Below are 22,955 nucleotides of genomic sequence, written 5' to 3'. Positions count from 1 at the left end.
TCAGTAAGTGTGCAATTATAATTCAATTATTAACATCTTCCCAGCCTAAACAAGAATGATTTTCCTAATTATTCTTAGTCCTAGCTCTTATCTATATACCCTAACCTTCCTACCTGAATAGACGAGTTAGGCATCACCTATTCCGTGTTTTATTGTCCCAGGATATGAATTCCAGAAATTCTTAAAGTCCTCTGAAATGTCGAAATTTGTCAGTCAAAATATCAGTACGATAATTTTTATTTCAACTTTGTAACATTTCTTGTCGTAAATTTTATATTATTTAAATAATCGTTCGGGTGTTGAGAAAGGCTAGGGGTCCCATCCGTGCAGTCTTTGGGCGAAATACTCCTTCTCAAGTCTACATAAAGTGCTTAAGCCGGCTTATAGCCGAACAGCAAAAAGTCCCGGGGACCTCCATTTGAATCGAGGCTTATGCTGAGTCTGCACCTACTTTTGTTACTACACAGTTTTCAGCCTTTGGGGTGCACTCACATTAACAAAAGCCGATATCCTGTGCAAGCAATCCTCGCCCTGATACACCCGACTCAAAAATATGGTCATGGATAGGGCAGTACTATGTATTCGTATGCTATGATAGGGAGGCAGCCCCTAATAAAGTAACAACTCAAGGAGGAGGTTAAACATCTGAAACAATTCTGCCAAAACAAAAAAAGTCAGAAGAGCTATCTATTACGAAAATGTAGTACAATACTGTATGGTTTACTTGGCTGTAATTTCCTCGAGGGGTATAATTCCTTAGGATCAAAATGTTTGTAGTCACGGTTCTGGTTGGATGGATTCATGAAAGGTCCACCCAGACGCCGCTCCGAGGCCGGTGAAGCTGGGCTTCCCTTCCAAAAATAGGAACAGAGATAGGAGATTGTGGCAAAATGGAGACCCAGAACCATCTCACCACAACAGAGCAGCTCCAGCCTTGTTTACCCTGTCTATACTCGTTGGCACTACGTGTCCTGGGCAATTAGACGTGCTTTAATGTATATTGAAAAATGTAGTGACTTTTGTCTTTAGGAAAGTTGTGGGAATATTTGAATAATGGACACTTGAAAGCCGAGTTGAAAGCTTAATCATCGGAAAAATGTTGACACCGTTGTCACTAAAGCCACTAAAGGAAAATAGATAACTCAAGGAAAACTTTCAATCAGTTTCTTCTTTTTTTCGTAAATCGGCCTTAAATGAATCGTTTAGATGCCAATTCGATAGTGTTCTTAAAACAAGTGGCAGAGAAAATTCAAAAAGAAGATTTATTGGTGGGTTGGGTTTGATGGACTCAGTACTTGCTTGGGAGAAAAATTCTAGAATTGTTGTTTTGGCTTGGGTGCTTGTTAGTAAGCTCATTTAAAATGAATTTAGTCAAGGGAACTTTAAAAGAATTAGTATTCAATCGTAAAAAATTTGAGATGCTTTGTAAGAAGTGGACTTGTTCAGATTGTATTCTCAAACATTGTGTTCATTATGCCAGATAACGTGGAAACCAGCATCAAAGAAAGGAAAGGAAATTTTTTTTAGATATTTCAACGGCGTGTAGTTTTACCCTACATATATTTGGAAGTATGTGAATGGTTACACCTTTAATCGGGATTAAAGCCCGGATGTTTTAAAGCTAGGGTTTGAGGAGTTCAAAATAGAAACATTAGTTTTGTCTTTTTTTCGGCAATTAAATAACTTATTTTTATGTAATTGTAACGTTTTTAGATGAGGGTTCAGTTCGATCCCTCGCCGCTCCGGCCATGGCTTTATCCGACACTTCAAATCGATAACTTATGGACCTTTGAATTATCAATATTACATGAACTAGGGGGGAGAATAGAGCGAATCCTGTCAAGGAAAAGAGTGGACATTTGGAAGGGGACATTTTGCAGTCAGTACTGAGTGCTTTCTTTTACTACTACTACTAACAGCTCACCGCAGCACCAAGCCGCCTGAGGCAAACACAGCAACGCACGCTCCTCCTCCATCCTAATCTATTCAAAGCCTCCCTTTTTACACCCTCCCACGAGGCTCAAATTTCCTTTAAATCTTTCTTTATGACGTCGTCCCACCCCAAACGATGACGACCTGCTTTCCATTTAGCCCTAGACGGTTGGCCGAAAAGAACAATCTTCGGCAATCTGTCATCCTTCATCCGCACAACGTGGCGTAGCCATCTCAACCTTTCTTTGAATATAGCACTAGAGAGCGGTATTGAACCACATTTTTCGTACAGCCTATTGTTTGAAATACGGTCAGTCAGCTGGGTACCCAGAACAATCCTTAAACAATTTCTCTGGAAAACATCTAGCAAATCTTCATGCACTTTTCGGAGTACCCATGCTTCAGAGCTTTATCTAATCACTGTAGTCGCAGCAACTTCCAATATTCTAATTTTGGCTCACAGATGCATCGTCTTATACTTCCAAACTTTTTTTTAATTGTGAAAAAACACCTTAAATTTTGGTTACTCTGCTTTTGAAATTTTCAATGCTCCCACAATCTTGCCTGATGATACTACCAAGGTAATGAAGCTGCCCACCTGATCAATGTTTTCATTACCCAACGTCACCTTTTCATCTTCACTTATTCCTAGCCTTAGTGACTTAGTCTTCCTAACATTAATTTTCAAACGTATTTTAACACCCTGAATTCGCAAAACCTCGTAAAGTTTATTCACTTTGCTCACACTTTCATCTAGAATGCTTAAATCGTCAGCAGAATCTAAGTCCGGGAGAATCTTTCCTTACCATTTGATTCCGTGGTCTCCCATTGCCTTTCCTGTGCTCCTTAAGACAAAGTCCATCAAAATATTCCATATAAAGGGGGATAGAACATAACCCCGCTTAACTCCTAATTAGATACAAAACCAGCTGCTAGCATCCTTTCCTACCTTCACCGCTGCAGTGTTATTTTCGTACATAGAACTAATCACTTTAATCTATTTATGTGGTATACCACACAAGGATAAAAGTTTTGCTAAAGCTCTTCTATCAACAGAATCGAACGCTTGCCAATAATCTATAAAACTGAGGACCAAAGGTGTTTGATAACTCAGACACTTCTCAATTATTAGCCTAAGTATGAAAATTTGGTTGACTCATCCTCTACCTTTTCTAAAACAGCACTGTTCTTCTCTTAAAACTTTGTTTACAGCATCTCTCAATCTAAAAAGTATCATATTACTAAGTAATTTACTACCTACAAAGACCAGACTAATGCCTCAATAATTAGCACATTCACTTTTATCACCTTTCTGGTAGAGTGGCTTAATTAAGGTTTTCCTAAAATCTTTAGGTACTTCCCTTTTTTCAAAAATCATATTCATAATCTTCAGTAACCTATTTCTAACCTCAGGGCCACCATATTTAAGAAACTCATTTACTACCCTATCAGCACCTGGAGCCTTATTTGCGATCATATTACTGCTACTACTACTACAAATATCCGCTTTGCACAATTTCTGCTATTTTACCGTGTACTCTGCCATCATTCGAAGAAATCCAAGTTCGTGTTAAGTTTTAGACTAGCCACCAAGAAGAGCCTCGGGGAGGATCCTACCCTAAAAAAGATTTTGACATATTAAAATTTGACATATGAAGATTTGACATAAAAAAAAAAATCCAAAAAGATTTGACGCATAAAATTCTTGCTTACAAAAAAAGGAGAAAAAAAATGTGGGAAAATGACACATTTACATTCTAATTTGCCCCCCCCCCTCCTCCCGGGAAAAGTCCTGTGGTCCCCTTCTCCCATATATCAGATATGTGTCTTTTTATAGTAGTGATTTTTATCAGTATTTTAAGTTTAGCATAAACAAGGAATTATTTTAAAGACTGTCAATTTTTCTAAATGAATATTTCGACTCCATGTCTAAGCGGCGTTATCAGCAAACCATAGATAAATACAAAATAAAACTTAAAATAAAATGGGTGACCATTAAAACTAGAAAAAAAAACAGTCATGGCATCATAACTTAAAGATTAATACCTTTAAGGTATAATTAAGCAATAGCTAATAACCATTGGTTATTAATAAAGGGTAATACCATTGGTTAATATGAACTGAAGGTTAACACCAATGGTATTAACCAATAAAAAATACCAGTGAATTTGTATCAAAAAGACCTTTTTAGGTTAGCCGCCAAAAAAGCGAGAATAGTATTAAAAATATGCTCCAGATTTGTTTTCTTCTGAACAAACTGACTGGTTTCGTGTTTTTCAGTCCTGATTGAGCTTCCTTAAGACTTTTTTTTTTTTTTTTTTTTTTTTTTTTTGCCATGTGTTTTATTGCAAGTTTAATGTTGTATTTATCTATGATTATCTGATGACGGCTCTTGTATATAGGGTCGAAATATTCATTAAAAAAAAAGAAATTTTTCGCTCTCTTAACATAACTCCTCGTTGTTTTATCTTTTGTTATTTGTATTATGAAAAAGCAATGTGGTCTCTGTCATTAAGGAAAACTATATTTATATATTTCTGTGGGGGGGGGGGGGGGTGGTCTTTGATACTTTTTCATACCTATATGCTTGACGCCCTCTTGTATTTCTGTTTACGTGTTGGTGACGCTATTGTACATCGTTCGCTATTTTTTATTTGTTCTTCTTCTTTTTTTTTTAGCTCAAGTCTTGAACAATTACCAGTTGTTGAGGTAGACAAGGGACTGCCTGTTGTTGAAGTAGATCTTTGTAAAACTGACACGGTTTTGCAAAATAAAGCGAAAGAAAGTAGGAAAGGTAAACTTGGACAGATCAATGTATTTGAAGATGAGGATGAAAAGTTTTTGCGTAAACCTGTGAAAAGAAAACCTAAAAAAGAACAAGAAAAGGGGAAGAAAATGCAGAAAAGGGCGAAGAAAGAAGAAGAAAATTCCGAAGAAGAGGAGTCTGAGGAGGAGGAAGGAGTAAAGCCCAAAAAAGGACGTGATAAGTCTAAAAAAGCCGAATCTAAATCTAAGAATATACGAAAAAAGGCGAAGAAAGAAGAAGAAAGTCTAGATGAAGAAGAAGACTCTGAAAAGGAAGACGAAGTAAAACCTAAAAAAGTTCGGGGAAAACATAAAAAAGTGGGAGAAAAGCCCAAGAAAATACAGAAAAAAGCCAAGAAAGAAGAAGAAACCTCAGAAGAAAATGATTCTGAAGAGGAGATAGAAGAAACTACCAAAAAAAGTAGTGCGAAACCTAAAAAACCTTTGGAAAAGCCCAAGAGAATGAAGAAAAAAATTACAGGGGAAGAAAAAAACTTAGAAGAAGAGGAAAAGCCCAAGAAAGGGCGTGTAAAGTCTAAGAACGTTGATGGAAAGCCTATTAAGATGCAGAAGAAAGCCAACCAAGGAGAAGAAAAAAGTTTGGAAGAAGGGTCCGATGAAGAAAAAGAGACGTCCAAGAAAACCATAGGAAAGCCTAAAAATCCACAGAAAAAGGCAAAAAGAGAAGAGAAAACTTCAGAAGAAGAGTCCGAGGAAGAAAAGCCCAGGAAAGGATATAAAAAATCTAAGAAAGGTGGAGATATTACCAAAAATATGCTGAAAATAACGAGAAAGAAAGAAGAAAGTTCAGAAACAGAAGGAGAAATGTCTGAAAAGGACGAAAAAGAGCCGCTAAAGTTTAGAAAATTAGAAATTAGACTTTTTAAAGATTCGGAAAATCTTAAAGATGACCAGGAAAAAAGTTTAAAAGACCTGCAGCAAGCGTTAAAAGCGATGGACAAGCTAAACAAAGATTCCGAAGAAGTTAAAAAACAACCCGAGAAGCCTAAAGACGAAGAAGAAAAGTTAAAGAAGGAGCAAGAATACTCAAAGAAACCGCAACCAAAACCCAAAACTGAATCAGGTGATGGAAATGTGATCGACTCTAAAGATGTTCAAAAAGAGAAAGAAGTAAAAGAGGCTAAGAAGGTAGAAGATAAAACTGGAAAAGCAAGCGTTGATAAGATCCATGAGAATGAAGATTGTAAAACAGGCGAAAAATGGGAAGATAAAGTTGACAAAAAATCGGAAGATAAAGTAGACAAAAAATCGGAAGAAAAACTAGATAAAAAATTGGAAGATAAAACCCACAAGAAATCCGAAGAAAAAATAGACAAAAAATTGGAAGAAAAAACAGGCAAAAAATCAGAAGAAAAAACCGACAAAAAGTCGGAAGAAAAAATAGACAAAAAATCCGAAGAAAAAACAGACAAAAAATCGGGAGATAAAGTAGACAAAAAATCTGAAGATACAAAATTTGAAAAAAGAGTGGAAGAATTAAGAGGTGATAAAAAAGAAGCTTATAAAAAAGAAGAAATAAAAAACAAAGGGAAAGATAATAAAGACCAAATGATTGCTGAAAAAGAAAGTTCCAAAAAAGAAAAAAGTGATAGTAGTGGTAAAAGAGATGATAGACCACCGAAGAAGGAAGACTATAGGAGTGAGAAATCACACTCAAAAGAAAAATTGAAAAGTTCAAAAGAAAAACAGTCAGAAATAGACAAAAGGACATTGGAATCTCTCGGTATGCTAGCTCGGACTAATTTCTCGTCTTTAAAAATACCAAGAAAATCAAAACCTGACGAAGTGAAAGATGAAGGTGTAAAAAAAACGGATAAAGTCGAAGAAAAGAAACTTGAATTATCTAAAACTAAAGACATTACTCTAGAGAGGAAATCGGCTCCAGTGAAAGTGTTTAATTCTAAATTTCGGTCCCATGGCTGTGAAGAGATTGCTCCGCCTATTCCAAAAAAGACAATTAATAAGGAACCCTTGCCCTTAAAACCAGTTTTGAAACGACCACCAGCAAATGGTGACGATATTCCGCCAATTAAAAAGCTAAAATCGCCGTTAGCCTTACTTGAGGTAGAAGAAGGGAAACAAGCTAGACCTGGAGGCACCAAACTTATTAATCCTAGACGTATGTATAATGTTTTATTTACTTTTTTTATTGAAAGGCTTAGAAACTCCTAAATATCAAATGAAACGGCATGGGAAAACATATACTCTCTCCTACATAGTTTCCACATATGAACACATATTCTTATTTAAAGTATGGAAGACATGGCCCATAGCCCAAGGACTTGGACAAAAATATACCGTCTTTTAACTTAAAGGGGAAAATATATTCTTTTAATCGATCATAGGCATCACTTTTGATTTAGGAGATGAGTATATGTCAATGACTATTGCTTTTTATTTAGGACAGCGATCAAGATCTTCTGTAAGAAAATCTATTATAAGCAAACCTTCTTTGACGTTTTAATATAATGTGATTTTTCATCTCCATATTGCTTTGATTTATTCTTGAATTACTTTTGGAGATGGGCGGGGGGTATATATAGCAATATATATAAGTGTATGAATTTGCAGTTAAAAGAATAAAGCAATCTAGCTTTGGCTCTTAGGATATGTACTTATACCCTAGGCAAAACCAATTAGTTAAGTTCTTTATTTAAAATTTTTAAGTCTTGCTATCTCAAAACATCTCATATATTTAAATAACGGCTGACTGTCAACTAAAAATTTAACTGACCTTCAAAACATCTCGAAAGCTTAAAACAAATGTTGAAGTTTCCTTATTTTAAATTTTTCAAGGAACGTTGCCTAAAAAGAAAATAAGGATAAGTGACATTCAAAACATCTCAAATTCTTAAACAGCGGCTAAATCTCCAAAACAAATTCTTAAACAGCGGCTAAATCTCCAAAACAAATTCATTGACCTTCAAAATATTACAAATACTTAAAACCAGGTGCTGAAGTTCCCTTATTTTAAATTTTTTACAGAACGTTACCTCAAACCATCTCAGATACTGAAGTCAACCGCTGCTTGTCCAAAAAAATGAATTGACATTCAAAGCATCTTAAAAACTAAAACTAAGTGCTAAAGCTCTCATATTTTAAATTTGTTTGACTCAAAACATCTAAAGTACTTAAACAACTGCTACTTGTCAAAAAAAAAAAAATTTTGATATTTAAAAACATCTCAAATTATTAAACAGTGACTAAATATTCAAAACAAACTCATTGACATTCAGAACATCTCGAATAGTTAAACCTAGTGGGGAAGTCTTGTTTTTTTTAAGTTTTTAAGGGAGCATTGCTTCAAAACATCACAGATGCTTAAAACAACCGTTGCTTGTCGAAACAAAATTAATTGACATTCAAAACATCTCAAAAACTTAAACCAAGTACTAAAGTTCCCTTATGTTAAATTTTCCAAGAACATTGCCTCAAAACATCTACAGTACTTAAACAACAGCTTCTCCAAAAAAAATAGTTTTGACGTTCAAAATATCTCAAATTCTTAAACTAAGTGATAATCTCTTTATTTCAAAATGTCAATGAACGTTGCCTCAAAAAATAATTATAAATGACATTCAAAAAATCTCAAAAACTTAAACCAAGTGTTAAATTTGTCTTATTTAAAAATTTTAAAGAACATTGCCTCAAAACATCTCAAGTACTTAAACAACAGCTACTTGTCAAAAAGAAAAAAATGGAATTCAAAAAGTCTCAAACTTGAACAGTGGCTAATTATTCAAAACAAACTCATTGACCTTCAACATATCTCAAATACTTAAACCTATTGGGGCAGTCTATATATTTAAAATTTACTAGGGAAGGTTGCCACAAAACATCTCAGATATTCAAACAACTGTTATTTGTCCAGACGATGAAGAAAAAAAATTCATCCAAAACATCTCATATACCTAAGCAATGGATAATTGACCCAAAAAATGTTGTATAAGCAGGGACGTATCCAGGAGTTTTTTTTTGGGGGGGGGGGTTAAAAATATATTCCCGGTGACGCAAATTTCGCATGTTCTTTGTTACTTTTGTATGAGTCAGACGTATGATCAAAACGGGTAACATACCACCCCCTCCTGGATACGCCCATGTGAACAAGAATATGCAATTCCATTTGACCTTTCAAAGAGTCCAGTCTCGCATCCCTGGAACATGACATTTCCTAACGGACATTACCAGGCCGGGATTACCGTCATCGGGTTTGCACGAAATTGCCGTCTCGGGTCACCACTTTTATACCCTATTTAAGAGTTTGCATTTCTTTTGTTATATGTGTTTCGTCAGTATGTGCATAGCTCATAGCTTGTTGTATTAATTTGTTATATTTTTCAGTAGCCGTCATCTATTGGCCCATTTGTTTAAGGTTGAACTACGGGTAAGACGCAGAGGCTCAGATTTTTCACCACTGATTTTAGAACTATGTGCTGCCGCAAAAAAAAAGTCTCAATTTTCTTTTATGAATTTTAGAGAAGAGAAAAACTCTTAAAAAGTCGTTAAATCACGTAATGAAAGGAATTTGGTCAAAATGCAATCAAGTGAAATTATCTTAATATTTTCTACCCCTGGCTCTGATTGTTAGAATTTATTTTGAAGGGTTCTTTTGTTCATATTTGGACTTCTCTAAAATTCGTAAAGTGAACTGAGAATATTTTTAAGTAATGGATAGAACAAGAAATTCTCCCCTTTTTTCTTCTTCTTCCTCCCCTTATTTCGTTAACGGATGGGCTGTAATTCTTAAGGTAAGGTATGTACAAAACTTGCATATTGTGATCGAATGTTCAGCTTATCCTCTATTTCTTCTATTAATGGTTCATGCTCGCTCTGAAACTTGTGATTTTCTGACAAACCGACATCGATAACTTAAATCGAAAGGACGTGATAATTATATCATTTGATTTGTTAGTTTGAGGTGTATCCCTTCACCGAGCTAGAATTGGGATATTGCTTGTTTTGTTTTTTTTCTTAGAGAAGTATCTAAACTTAGTTAAAACTTTTCTCTTTTCAGTAATTTAAAATCATTTTTTTCAGTCTAAAAATAATGCAGACAAATTTCAAAAATTGAAGTTTCCTTAAATTGGGAAAAATAGAGCCCGAAAAAATTGCAAATTTTCTTAATTTTCCATGTTTCTGAAATCTTTTCAACGTGTTGTTCAATCTAAAAAAAAAAGAATAAAAGATAAAACTTGTGATTTGGTAAATGGATAAAGCTGATATCAGATATTGAATGATAGTAGTGTTGTTATGATAGAACTGCATAGAAATTACTACCATAGAACTGCAGGAAACAACTGACCAAAACTTCCAACAGGGAACATAAACCATAAATTAAGGGAAATTTTGGCCTTCCTAGGGTAAAAATACGCAAATTTTGTATTTAAAAATGTGTTCCAAATCATATACCTTGATCAAAAATACTTTTCAAATGGAAACAGCTTACGGGTATAGCTTCCAGAGTTCATTTTTCAAGACATTTAAAGATGTCTTTATAATATATTTAAAGATGCTTTCTGAAAAGTAATTTAAGATCCACCCTAATATAAACCTTTGTAATTCCACAGATACTTTTTGAAAAGTAATTTCAGATCTACCCCAATATAAAACTGTGAATATGCCTTACCGGTCAGTTGCAGAAGGTTTATTTTATGCCAAAACTCTATTGCGAAATGATGGGTATTAATGTTCTGTCTTTTTTATAACTTCAGGGAATGATTTAATTGGTTCGATTCGTCTTTTTGGACAAGAAGTCTAGCAATTAGCATAAATGTAGTTTTATTGATTTTCTAAATCCTTGAAGAACAAAAAAAACATTGAATCAATTTCTAGATCTTGCTAATGAGAAAAAAAACATTTACATATCTACAATGTCTTAATAGTCTCAATTGCTTGTCTTTTAACTCCAAATCAAAGCATGATGTTTCCTATTCTAATGAAATCCTGATCGAAACCAGTTGAGACTTTTTTACGATTCCTCGTAATAAAATTTTAAGTCTATATGCGTACTTTAACCTTTTTAAGGGTAATATTAACATTTTCAAAGGGACTTGATTTTAGTCATGTTCTGTATATCTCATTGATGTAAAAAAAGATTGTCTATCCTCAATTTTATTCTGCTCGATACTACCTTCTTGAATATTCAAATTACTTTTCTAGTCTGTCATATTTGTAGAGATAGTAAAAAAATATTCATACGTGCTTTTCCTCATGTATAATTTTGATTAATTTTAAAAAGAATTCCTGGGGAAAATTTGGGCATGTCCAGACGATGTCAATAATCTTTGGGACAATATTGTCCTCTTCGTCTTTGGTGTAAAGTAAAGGGTTGTTTGCGATCGATATATCCATATTTTTAAACCGAAATTAGTCGATTGTCAAATCCGTCAGGGTCACAAAAGACGAAATGGAGTCACTTAAATCTCTGCCCAGTTTTCTTGAAGTTGGGAGGACCCATTAAGGTTCAAGGAAGTCAAACTGTCCTATTAAAAACAAGTGTCAAAACTGTCTTATTAAATTTCAGGGAAGGATTTTTTTTTTATAATTGTTTTAGACTGCGAAATACTTCAATAACATTTACCTATCTCAGATTAGCGATTTGGCAACGAAAGTTAGATTTTAGGCATTCTACTTGAGCTGACAAAGTTCTGGTAGGGACGCACGATGGAGGCCCTCCTCCTCAACAGAAGCCCTAAATTTATCTGAATTTTGGGGTAATTTCTATTGAAAATATTAAATAAAATTAGTTTTTTAATTTCTCCACTCCCCCCCCCAAAAAAACAAATTTCTGTGCATGTAACTGTGTTCTGGGTGTACTTTGGGTATCGTTGGGTTATCTTCCTAGCATGTTCATGGATCGGCCTCCTATATGATTTCTTGTCGTCTTATTGTTTGAAAAGGCACAAGAAGTCACTTCCAAATTTATCGCACCTTCTCTTCCTTGGCCTTCGAGGAGTGTGTCTACCATGGACCCTTCTCTTGAAGATTACTTTGGGCAGGTGCGATATCTTCATTCTATTTAGGGATTTATAGGACTTACTTCATCTTCACTGAGACCTATAGATTTCGACAATCGAAATTGATCCGTTTTTATCCTTCGCTGGAACATGTTGGTGTTAGAGACAATCGAGAGTCGGAGCCTATTCAGGAGAATAGGCTCCTATTCCCTATTCACGGAATTCAGAAGCCAAAGGTGAACTTTGGCTCTTGGTACATTCGCTGTCTATTCGTCTGGTCAGGTTTTTTTTTTTTTTTTTTTTTTTTTTTTTTTTTTTTTTTTACTGTAATGATGGAAGTGATTTCTGTGACTATGTCACAAAGTTTAACTATTTTCAACCTCACTTTGTGAAAAGCGATGTTGATAAACTGTGCTTTGTATGCCAAATTGTTTCTTTTGTATGGTGCCAAATCCTTAAGGATTTTGTGAATTTTTGTAGAAAGATTTGTGGATTTTCCTTATAATTTTTTTTCAAGGGGTTTGCTAGCGAAATCCTTAACGATTTTCTGAATTTATGCGAATTTTGCATTTAAGAGATTTTCCTTAAAAGAATTTCTCAAGGGTTTTGCTAGCAAACTTGACGCACGTTGCAAGATATTAGACGCTAAATATGACTGCTGGATTTTTTTTTTTATGTATATATATATATATATATGTATATATATATATATATATATATATATATATATATATATATATATATATATATATATATATTTATATTTATATATATTTATATATATATATACCAGAGTCCATTGATCTCTGACACGTTTTTCACCGCTGTCTTGGTTATTTACGGTGCTACAGTGAAAAGGCATAGCTCGGGTTTTCAATGTCGCTTCCCCCCGACCATCAATATAAGTAAATCGTTGTATTTACCAAAGGACTCAATTTGGGCTCAATCAGGGTATATGTATACCCTGAATTCTACCATCAATGGGATTAGTATTGAACTTTATCTTTCACTATATTTATTCGTTATCCTTTTTTTCTTTCTTTTTTTCATTAAATCAAAGAAATCTTGTAGACAAAATTTTTGTTCTAGTGTTCTTTTTATTTTCCATATTTCCTTTTGTAGTCACGCTGTTTTATCTATTATGTACCGTTCTTCACAAAAAGAAGAAAGTGGTACTGGAAATTAACATGATGAGTAATTTAAGAACAGTCATTGTATTGTAAAAGAATTTCGTATTAGTGACAACTTGAAATTGACATTTTGAGTAGGGATTCGCCATTGGCATTTGGGTATGCATTTTGGGTTTGAGTAGTCAAATTGTGACACCGTTTTTCAGTTGACCCTGCGCAAGTAATAGTGAATTTTCTTGAAATTGGGAATGTGGCATTGTTTTTCAATGTCCCAGAATTCTTTATCCCCCCCCCCCCCAAAAAAAAAAAAAAATAAGACCACTCCTAGTCTGTAGCAACAAAAATATGTTGGTCAAGATTTGTGAAAATTTATTTTAAACACCATATAAAATATGTATCGAAATTCAAAAGCAGATAAAGATAAAAATGTAAAAGAGTCAAAAATCTATAAAATACAAAAGCAATATACAATCATCATCAAAGGAATCTACGATTTTGATTTTATCCTTTTAAGTTTTCAATCTTGTCGAAAATCGCCAAGAAACTTTATATTTATTGGAGATTCGTATCAACATGGGTCTCTTGACGTCGGGAATGTCCCATATGGATTTTTAGGAAACCCTGAAGTTCTCAAGTGGCTTTGTTCCTAAGTCCTTTTCCACCGAAGTTTTTTTATATTTTTTTTCTTCAATACGCTTTAATCAAAGACAATTTTAAATAAAATTAAAAACTGCTCTATCAAATTTTCACCAATGCCTTTTCAACGGTAAAGAAATTATCCAGGAATTGAAATAATGACTTATTTTTACTTACATTATATAGGCTGTGGAAAGGTGCAAGAAAAGGACCATCGTGATTAGAACCTTACATCAGATACTAAAGCATTAGCTATAGGATGAACATGATTACTTCATCTCAAGAACAGCTGCTAACCAGTACAGTCACTCTTAGGGATTTCTCCCGTGATCTTGGGGCTCAGTCCTATGCTTGGACTTTTGGGAATAGTACAGATGTTAGGACCACCCTAAAGTTATATATTAAGTATAAATATGTATTATTATTGGTATTTAATAACTCGAATTCTTTTCAAACCTTGGAATTTTCACAACTGGATCTTGGAATATTGATATTTTCTTTATGGCAGTCCTTTTGCAAACCCAAGGTCAACCAGGGTAAGTAATCTTAAGTCAGGGAACGCGCCTCAATAAATCGAATCAGTCCAGTGTATCTCGGATTTGGGAGGCTCTTAAATAATTCTTGTAGCCTGACCCTTAGAACTATTAGACGGCAAGGAATGATCATGATAAGCAATATCTTGAGGAATGAATCTTAATTTATTCATAAAGAACGATGAATGGTCCAAACATATACCGGAATGAAGCACTGAAACATAAGGTTGTATCAGCTCTTATCAGCGCTGGCGATTGAAGCCAGCTGGCGCATGATTTAATAGATGCGTCCGCAAATCATTTGGTAGTTGGAGCTGGTACCAGGATTGGAGCTGGTAGTTGGTGCCAGGGGCGCCGTTTCTCCAAGAACTAGTGAGCAAGACAAACTAGAACTCGAAGACCTAGGGAGCAAAACTCGAAGGTGTTGTAAAGAAAGTGTGTCCATTTTTTCATCTCAGAAATTTTTGAGAATGCCACTGTATGCTGCAGACTCCTGTAGAATCGATGTATAAGATAAGGTAGGTCTAATTAATAATGAAAACTGATAATGCAGAACGAAAATGTTAGCTGGTGTGTTTTGAAAACTTGAAAACTATGAATCTACAGATGACACTGTAAAAATAGAAACGCTGCGCTGAAGGCCCTAAGTCGAGATTTTTTTTGGTTCATTTATTAACATTTGGTTGAAATGTTTTATACTTGAAAAGTCGTCTCACTCATGTATTTTACTAGGTGCTGTTAAGACAATTCTAGAATGTCAGACGTATCTTTGGATATGAAAATAAGCTTCAATAAAATTTTAAATTTGTAAGTTGTACAGTGAAGACAGCCCATATATTTCCTCCAGTTTTCTTATCACAACTGCTTTCTGATGGTGTGTCAACCCAACTGACCCTCATCCCAAACCAAATGATCAGCGACACCATACCTCGAAAACCTGCCCCAAAGGATATAGCAAGCTCAGCATGCCAACCACCCGATCTTTTTAATTAAAAGACTGATTAAACTGTTAAAGATAGTCATGACAGACGTCAGGGGCGTGATTTTGTCAAAATCCGGGGGGGGTTTATGGCTGATTTTTCCGTGAAAAGTGAGAAAAGCGCCATATAGCACCATAAAGGCAAAGGTATACTAAACAAAACTGATCTGTTTTTGTGGATACTTGAATTATGGATGCCTGCCCCATAACAAATTACGCCCCTGGTAGACGTTAGTTTGTTGTATTTTGTCAATGAAATATCAAAACGCTATCAATGAACTGATCAACTGATTTCTCAGGGTTGCTTAAATAAATCAAGTACAAAGCGGACAAGAATAAGATGATGCTTTAAGACAAAAAAAAATCATTTTACAAAACTTAAGTGTGTGGCAATGTGCTAACCTCCCTCCCCCTAGTGCTGCTGCTGTTCTAATCGAACTAAAAAGCCACCAGGGTTACAAATATATAGTATAATAACAAAAAGCTATTAAGAATTTATTTTTTAACCAGGTAACGTGCAAGTGAAAAGGTTACTAAGACGCCTGTAACCCATGAGACTAGACAGCAAAATGTAAAAAAGATAGCTCTCGGATAGACGTGCCAAATTTTTCAAATTCAGTTCCGATCCTATAAAATTTGAGACTCTTGAAAGAAATCCAAACGTTAATAAGTCAGAATTAAACAAAGTATTTCGTAATTTTTCTGGTTCTGGAGGTTAGGGGTATCTCCTCTTAAAAAAAAAATCTCTAAGAATTTCCCTAGGAAACTGAAAATTTCCCTAAAATATTTCTGTGACATTTCTGACGTCCGTTTGCCGTTTGCAAAAATCTTCGGTGGAATATATCGCTAAGTATGAGAGTCTAGCAAGGAAGCTGACTGGCTAAAAACTATAATCTTCTGTAAAGGAGGTTCTTTTTAGAATAAAAAAAAAAAAAAACACTTGCCCAGTTTTGTTCAGATGAGCTGCTCAAAAGCCACTTCGATTTAAGTTCACAAAAGGGACAGTTGAGAATGTTTAAAAACAGAATACCTTACTGCCAAAAATCTAATGAAATAAGAGCTACTGTTAACACATTTACAAATAACAAAGGTTTTCAGTTAAGAATTTTATACACCAATTTAAAACAAGAGAAACAGATGCAAGACTGCCCAAAAATTTTTATGGGGGTGGGGGCCAAGTCAAACCCCTAGAGAGGTTTATTTTCTAGAAAAGCGTTGTTTTTTCTGAATGTTGCAGCCCTTCCTACTTTTTTTATATTTCTGGTCTTTGAGGAAGGGATAACGCCTATCGCCCCATCTATTTCGTAATGGCCCCTGTATAAGATTATGATATTTGGGCTGTATGGCTTTGGGATGATTAAAATGAAGCGCAGTTATGAATGAATAATGAGAATCGTAAATTTTTACTTTGATCTGTGGCGATATTATGGCGCGGTCGATTCTCGATGTATGGAAGGAATGCCTTGTTTTCCTCATTTTTTTTTCTTTCTATTTTTAACATGGCTGCTTTAATATTGAGAATGGTTAACGAAGAACTTATGAAAAAATATTTATTGTATGACCTTTGAAACTGAAAAGAAAAGATTCTTTTTTTGAGATTGTTGTGGGCTAGCCTACTATCTTAAACTAAAATAACGTTTTTGTGATGTAACTAACGTTAACCCATTAACGTTGTTAAAAATATATTTAGGGTCGGTTTAGATTAAAGCAAAGCTTCTATTTGTCCTTCAAAATCTCAAATTTCTTCTTCTTTTTTTTACATACATGTTGGCTAAAGCTTTATTTGACATCAAGTATTTTACACAAAAGTTCTTTGAACTTGGTTATCGTATATTCTTACAGTCTTTATAACAAAGGTTGAACAAATTATCTTGTTTGCAATTTGGCCTTGCAAATCTCCTAGCCTTTCATCTTTTAGAAATACTTTTATTTCATATTTTTTTACTATCTAATGTTAAAGTGAAAATGTCGAAAGAAGTTTTATATTTTACAAATAGAAGCTTTGTGATTTTAGATGGCGTTGCGAGTTATTTTCAGGACATTGACAGTAGATTTTTTGTACTGCGCAAATTCCAATAAATTGTTTTGATTGGTCTTGATCGCATTGATTTATAAATTTTCGGCAGGTTTTTCTACAAAGACTAGAGCAAATTGGACGCTAAAAAAAAAGAATAAACAGCTGGAAACTAAAAACACCTTGTTGGAGTAGTCCATCCTATCTATTATGTGTTAGGAACATAATCAACATTTGTTCCATAAGCACTCGGGCGCCCGGGTCAAAATTAATTACGGTGCCCCCCCTCCCCCCCCACTCAAGCATAAATTAAAAAAGGCCCATCATGGCGCCCGGGGCAGCTTGTCTCGGTCCCCCCCCCCCTTAGAACGGCCCTGCATAAGCGCTATCCTAAAAAGAAAAAAATCAATCAAAAAAGTCTTCTAATTTATTTTATTTATTAGACTAAAGGATTATTATCTCTAACAATATGTAAGAGATGTATTTTTCAAATTTGTTTATTTCGTAAGCCTTTTTCAATAAAATTGAATATGTTATAATGTATATAGTAAGAGTAATTGCTGAAAAAAGGGGGGAGTCTTCAGAAAAAATCGTCTGAGTTGTACTGGGCTTAAACCCTTAAAAATTGTTTACTTCTGGGCGGGGGTACTATTCTACATTTTTAAACTTAAAAGGTTTATCCTGAAAAGCTCATAAATTTTATTAAAGGATTACAATTTAGTAAAGAATACCTATTATTTTTTTTATTTATCTATTGTTTCTAGTATTTTGTATGTTTGAATATTTTTGATAATCACACAACTTCACAAGTAAAGGGGGAAGGTGTCTTGGATATATTCTCACTTTTAGATCAATAAGAAGATAAGCGTTAGATTATCTTCACGATTCACGCTTAGATATATGTTAGATTGACGCTTAGATTAATAAGAAGTGTCTGAATCATCAGGCCTCTTTAGTCCTTAGTTTTATAGCATATGAACAGGCATTTCATTCAGTTGACAATTTTAAGCACTGCTCCTATTCTTGTATGATATACTGGAAAATTATATTAAAAGAATAAGCATGAGCACAAGAATAATATTATGACGGTTAAGGGAGTGAGGTTAGTAGTTGGTTCGGCATGATCGGTGGATTAAGGAGGGACGCAGCAGGGAGTATGGGAGAACTTGATATTAGTGAGAAGGTAAACCATCCCTTGATTTAGATTACGAAGATAAGTTGAGTTAAATCAAAATGTCGGGGAAGTGAACTTGAAGTTCACGTTTCATGTGCAAGTTCTTGGTATGTTATTTTTCTGTAGTCCTACAGCTATTTTTCTGCAGTATATAGTTTTTCTGCAGGTTTTAATTTTTCTATGTAAGACGACAATTTTGCTATCGTAAGATAGGTTCAGCTTTAACTGATATTCACTTATTGAAATAATTTTTTTTAATTTGACCTGAATTATTTTTTAGGTTGAAAAACTGGTTGTAAGTTATTATAGAAAAATCTTTCTTTTTTTTTTTTCTTTATTTAGATCTTTGCCTAAGAACGCGGCAATCTCCCCCGGGCCCTGTGGGTGGCAGCGTGGATGTTTTTGTATTTATTCTTGAGTTGGAAGGGTGTGCCGTAACTAATTTTGCCCCCGGTGCCGCCAAACCAAACGACCTTGCAAACCGTAGCCTTGTCGTAAAACTGCATGCTCCAGAGAGAATATAAACCTCAATTTTTGAGAGTTCAGGGTGCAAGAATAGATTTGAAAATTAAAGTTTAGAAGACAGAGGTGCAAGAAAAATTGTTCGGGTGGAAAGCTTTAATGTTAGTAAGTCTAGTGGTTTTAGTGAAGATCAAAAAGTGGAATAGGTAAGATGTAGGATGTGTTTGGGTAGTCGAGAAAACTTAGGAAGATAGGTCTTAGATAGTATTAGGATACTGGGAGCTATGGTAATAGTTGTCAAGCATGGCTCTGAAACATGGGCTCTTCTAAAAGCTGAGGAAGATATCTAAATGTTTTCTAGCGGACTGCCTGAGGACAATTTTAGGTACTTGTTGGAACAATTTTGATCGGTATCGGTGAGCTGTTTTATCGAGTTTGAACGGTACTTGTATCAACAATAAGCTGAATAAAATTGTTGTTCGATATATTTTTCTGAATAAATTTTAAAAAAAAGTTTCCCTATGGCCAATAAAGAGAGGAACACGATTTTAAGGATGAAGGATGATAGGGTTCCAAAAATCTTGCTTTTTGGCAATCATGCTTCGCCAAAGAGAAGCAGGGAGTCCTTGATTGAAGTAGAAATAGGTCATAAGAAAATCTTTTTAAAAAAGTAGGAATATCAGTTGGTTATTTTGGGTTCCTGTTTGAATGAGCTTAAGCCAAACAATAAACTGTACAAAACACCAGTTTGATCTCACTTTTTAGGACTATTAAATAAAAAAACAAGTTTTTTTTACTGAAAGTAAGGAGCTACATTAAAACTTAAAACGAACAGAAATTTTCCCTGTATGAAAGGGGCTGTCCCATCTTCAACGACTCGCTAAAGCTTGGCTCTTGGTCACAACTCTACTTTTTAAAACAATAAAAACTTTAGCGTAAATAGCGAGGCGTTGAGGATGGGATAGCCCCTTTCATATCTGAACGTTATTAAATTTCTGAACGTTTTTCAACTAATGCAGGTTCGAATTTGGTTCACCGTACATGAAAAATTAAAACAAAATTTGCATTTTAAATTTGGCAGATTTATTCCGTATATGAAGGATTGCCCCATCCTCAATACCTTCCTTTTTACGCTAAAGCTGTTAGCACTTTAAAAAAAGAAGCTTCCTATTCTGTTTGAACGGCCCCCTTGTTTCAGTTTTAGTAACAGTCAAACTTCAGAGTAAGGTATTGAGTTTAGGGCAACCCTTCATGTATGGAATAATTTTTGTTCGTTTTGAAATAATGCCGGTAAATCTGTCTCACCCTCTATGAAATACACCCCTCCTCCTCACGAAAAACTTCGTTTAAATTTCATCCAACTTAAAGTGCACCCCCCTACCCTTCAAATTCCTCCCAGACAGTTCCATCCTCGCTGAGAATCCCCTCCCTGTAAATTGCTTGCGGACGATTCAGCCAGAAAAATTCTCCTTAGCATTCTTTCATTTGAATAAGACTAATCCCTAATCAGTTTCTCGGTCGCTCCAGAATGCCCCCTTCCGTGGAAATTATTTCCCAGAAAACAAAACGGGCGGGAAAAAGCCCCGGATAATTCCCCCGGAATGTCTCCACATGAAAAATATGGCAAAGAGAATGTAAAACAATTAAAAATAATTTCGCAAAGTAATCCTGTCAAATACCCCAGTGTAAGATATCCCCTGGAATATTCACCCCCCCCCCCAAAAAAGTGTCTATACTTCCCTATAACGAATACTATACGTACACAATGGGCGAATTTCATAACTTACAGGCCTCTCCCCGGGGACTGTGGGGGTCGATTTACACCTAAAGACATAATTGTTTGATCTTTCAATTATACTGAACAGAATAGCTATCTCAAAATTTTGATCGGATAACTTTGGGGGAAAATGGGCGTGTGAGGGGGCTCAGTTGCCCTCTAATTTTTTTTGTCACTTAAAAAGGGCACTAGAACTTTTAATTTGCGTTCGTATGAGCCCTCTCATGATATTCTAGGACCACTGGGTCGATACGATCACCCTGGGGAAAAAACAAACAAATAAGCACGCATCCGTGATCTTTCTTCTGGCAAAAAAAGACAAATTCCACATTTTTGCAGATAGGAGCTTGAAACCTCTATAGTAGGGTTCTCTGATACGCTGAATCTGGCGGTGTGATTCTATGGCTTTTAAGGGGTGTATCGCCTTTTTTCGAAAATAAGGCAAATTTTCTCAGTCCCATAACCTATGATTGGTCAGACTAAACTTAATGAAACTTATATATTTGAAATCAGCATAAAAATCTGATTCTTTTTATATATCCTGTTTTAGAGTTTTGGTCACTATTGAGTCGGGTCCCTCCTTACTTACATTTCGTTACCACGAACTGTTTTATGTGGAAAGAAAGATTACAGGGGTTAGGTCATATTTTACGGATGATGGGGCACCAAAAATCTTGTTGTTTTTTTTAATCAAGCTGTGGCCAAAGGAAAAGCAGCGAGTCTTCGAGTGAGTGGAAAAAGGTTATACTAAAGGACCGAAAGGTAGTAGGAACTTTTTGGTGTGAGTGAAGCTGTGAACTGGGCGGCCTGGTAAAAAAAAAGTGCACAGATGTGCTGACTTCTTTGACTCGGTGCTGCGATTTGTCGTCAGTAGCAGCATAAAAATTGTTTTAGGCGGGGAATTCAAAAGCTATTTTTGTACTGAATCTTGGCAACAACTTCTAGCCTGTTAATATTTTTTGTGCTTATCCCTGGGATGACTAACTGACCGAAAAAGTTCAACGGTTTAAATTATTTTTTTTCGCGGATAAGAAAAAAAGTATCTAGTTTTGAAGAAGATTGATATCTTAAAATAGTTTACTCGAAATAGCAATAAGTTATAACTTGGGATGAAATGGGTTGGACGGCTCGGGACGGGACGGAAAGTTTTTCCATTATAGGAATTCCTCAAAGTCTGACTGGTCCATGAAAAAGAACAGCCAATTGAATGCAAGAATCACTTCGAAAATATTGATATATGGTATTTAATAACTTTCGAATTTCTTCTCCGAGCCTTGTTTTCTATAATTTCACCTTTCTACCAGGGCTATAGAGCTGACTCAAAGAATTACCAAGTCTTACTCCTAAAACTATAAGAGAACCTAATTCAAAATTTTAGAAATGGTGCTGGTGCGTGTCTTTGGTGCTTAATACCAGTTTCTAAATGAGAAATTCCATATTCTAAAATAATCAGTAGAAATTGATATTCTAAAAATTAGAATTCAAATTTCTAAAATAAGAGTTTCTAAATAATATTCCGTGAAACCAAGTATTTAGCTATCTGCATATTAGTACCAGGGGACTGAGCTTCCCTCGGTGAAAAGAAAGACCTGTTTTTTGTTTTGTTTTTTTTTGTCTCTTTCGTTGTAGAAAGCAAAACCAGGGTTTTGGGCGTCTGGGTATTTGTGACGTCATTCCTATGAAAAAAATTAATTAAATCCCTGAACAAAGTCATGAGACCCATCTAGATCATTTTTTTTTTATTATTATTATTTTTTCTTGCACCAGAAAATGGTAGTATGCCAATTTTTCCTCAGAAAATATAATGCCGTTTTCGAGATAAAAATTACAGATAAATACATAAATATACATATATACAATTGTTGTTCATTTAGTAAGATTATATTTCACCTAGTTAAACTAATTTATATACAAGGGGTTGATCACCCTCCCTCCTCTCCCTGTCCTTTACTTGGGCAAAGTTTTCATTTGAATTCACACAAATGTTTCCAGAAATAAGAAAGAAGGTCATCCAAGTATACCTGTCGAGGAAAAGACAAATACCTCGAAATTGCAGCCTAGAAATATGTAGAATAAAAAAAAGGGTCATCAAAATTCCAAGCAAACCCTCCTCCCTACAGTCGTGTATCTGCTGTTTATACAATCGGAAATACCTGAAAACACACTTCTAGTTTGGCGTCATTGCCTCTAGTGCCTACGAACCTTTCCCAACCTCTTAGTCTTCTTACGCTTAGCTTCTAGGGTGAAATTTAACCGTTGTCAAATATTCAGAGTAAAATTTGCAACTTCAAAATTTGTGGGTCTGAATGAAGAATCGAGTAGGAGTCAGATTTGAATCTGCTAAAAATTTTGGAGTTAGAGTTTTGGAGTCTATTATGTCAACCCTACGGCGGGTCTAGCAGTTCTATAGACCAAGCTAATCGTAATATTCGGACTCGCAACGGAAAACGTGCCAATTTTTCGAATATTAGGAATTTAATGTTGAGAGAGTGTGGATCAGAATTTTAGGCTTTGTTAAGTCTGACGTAAAAAAAAT

The 22,955-nt window shown here is 34.9% G+C and overlaps 1 protein-coding gene across 1 annotated transcript in view; it reads left to right on the top strand.

Moving 5' to 3' along the window:
- The window catches only part of LOC148941264 (uncharacterized), a 133,517-nt gene that overhangs the window by 83,461 nt on the left and 27,101 nt on the right, over positions 1-22,955 (top strand). Inside the window, exon 5 of the mRNA XM_089104252.1 lies at positions 4,611-6,877. Within this exon, the coding sequence (XP_088960378.1) occupies positions 4,611-6,877 (2,267 nt within the window). The remainder of the gene's footprint in view (positions 1-4,610; positions 6,878-22,955) is intronic.

This window comes from Artemia sp. Qi Xiang Cuo, chromosome 18 (genome assembly GCF_049724085.1).
Source record: "Artemia sp. Qi Xiang Cuo chromosome 18, ASM4972408v1, whole genome shotgun sequence".
Lineage (NCBI taxonomy): Eukaryota > Metazoa > Arthropoda > Branchiopoda > Anostraca > Artemiidae > Artemia > Artemia sp. Qi Xiang Cuo.
Note: the sequence above shows the minus strand (reverse complement) of the source record. Positions and strands in the feature narration are given on the sequence as shown.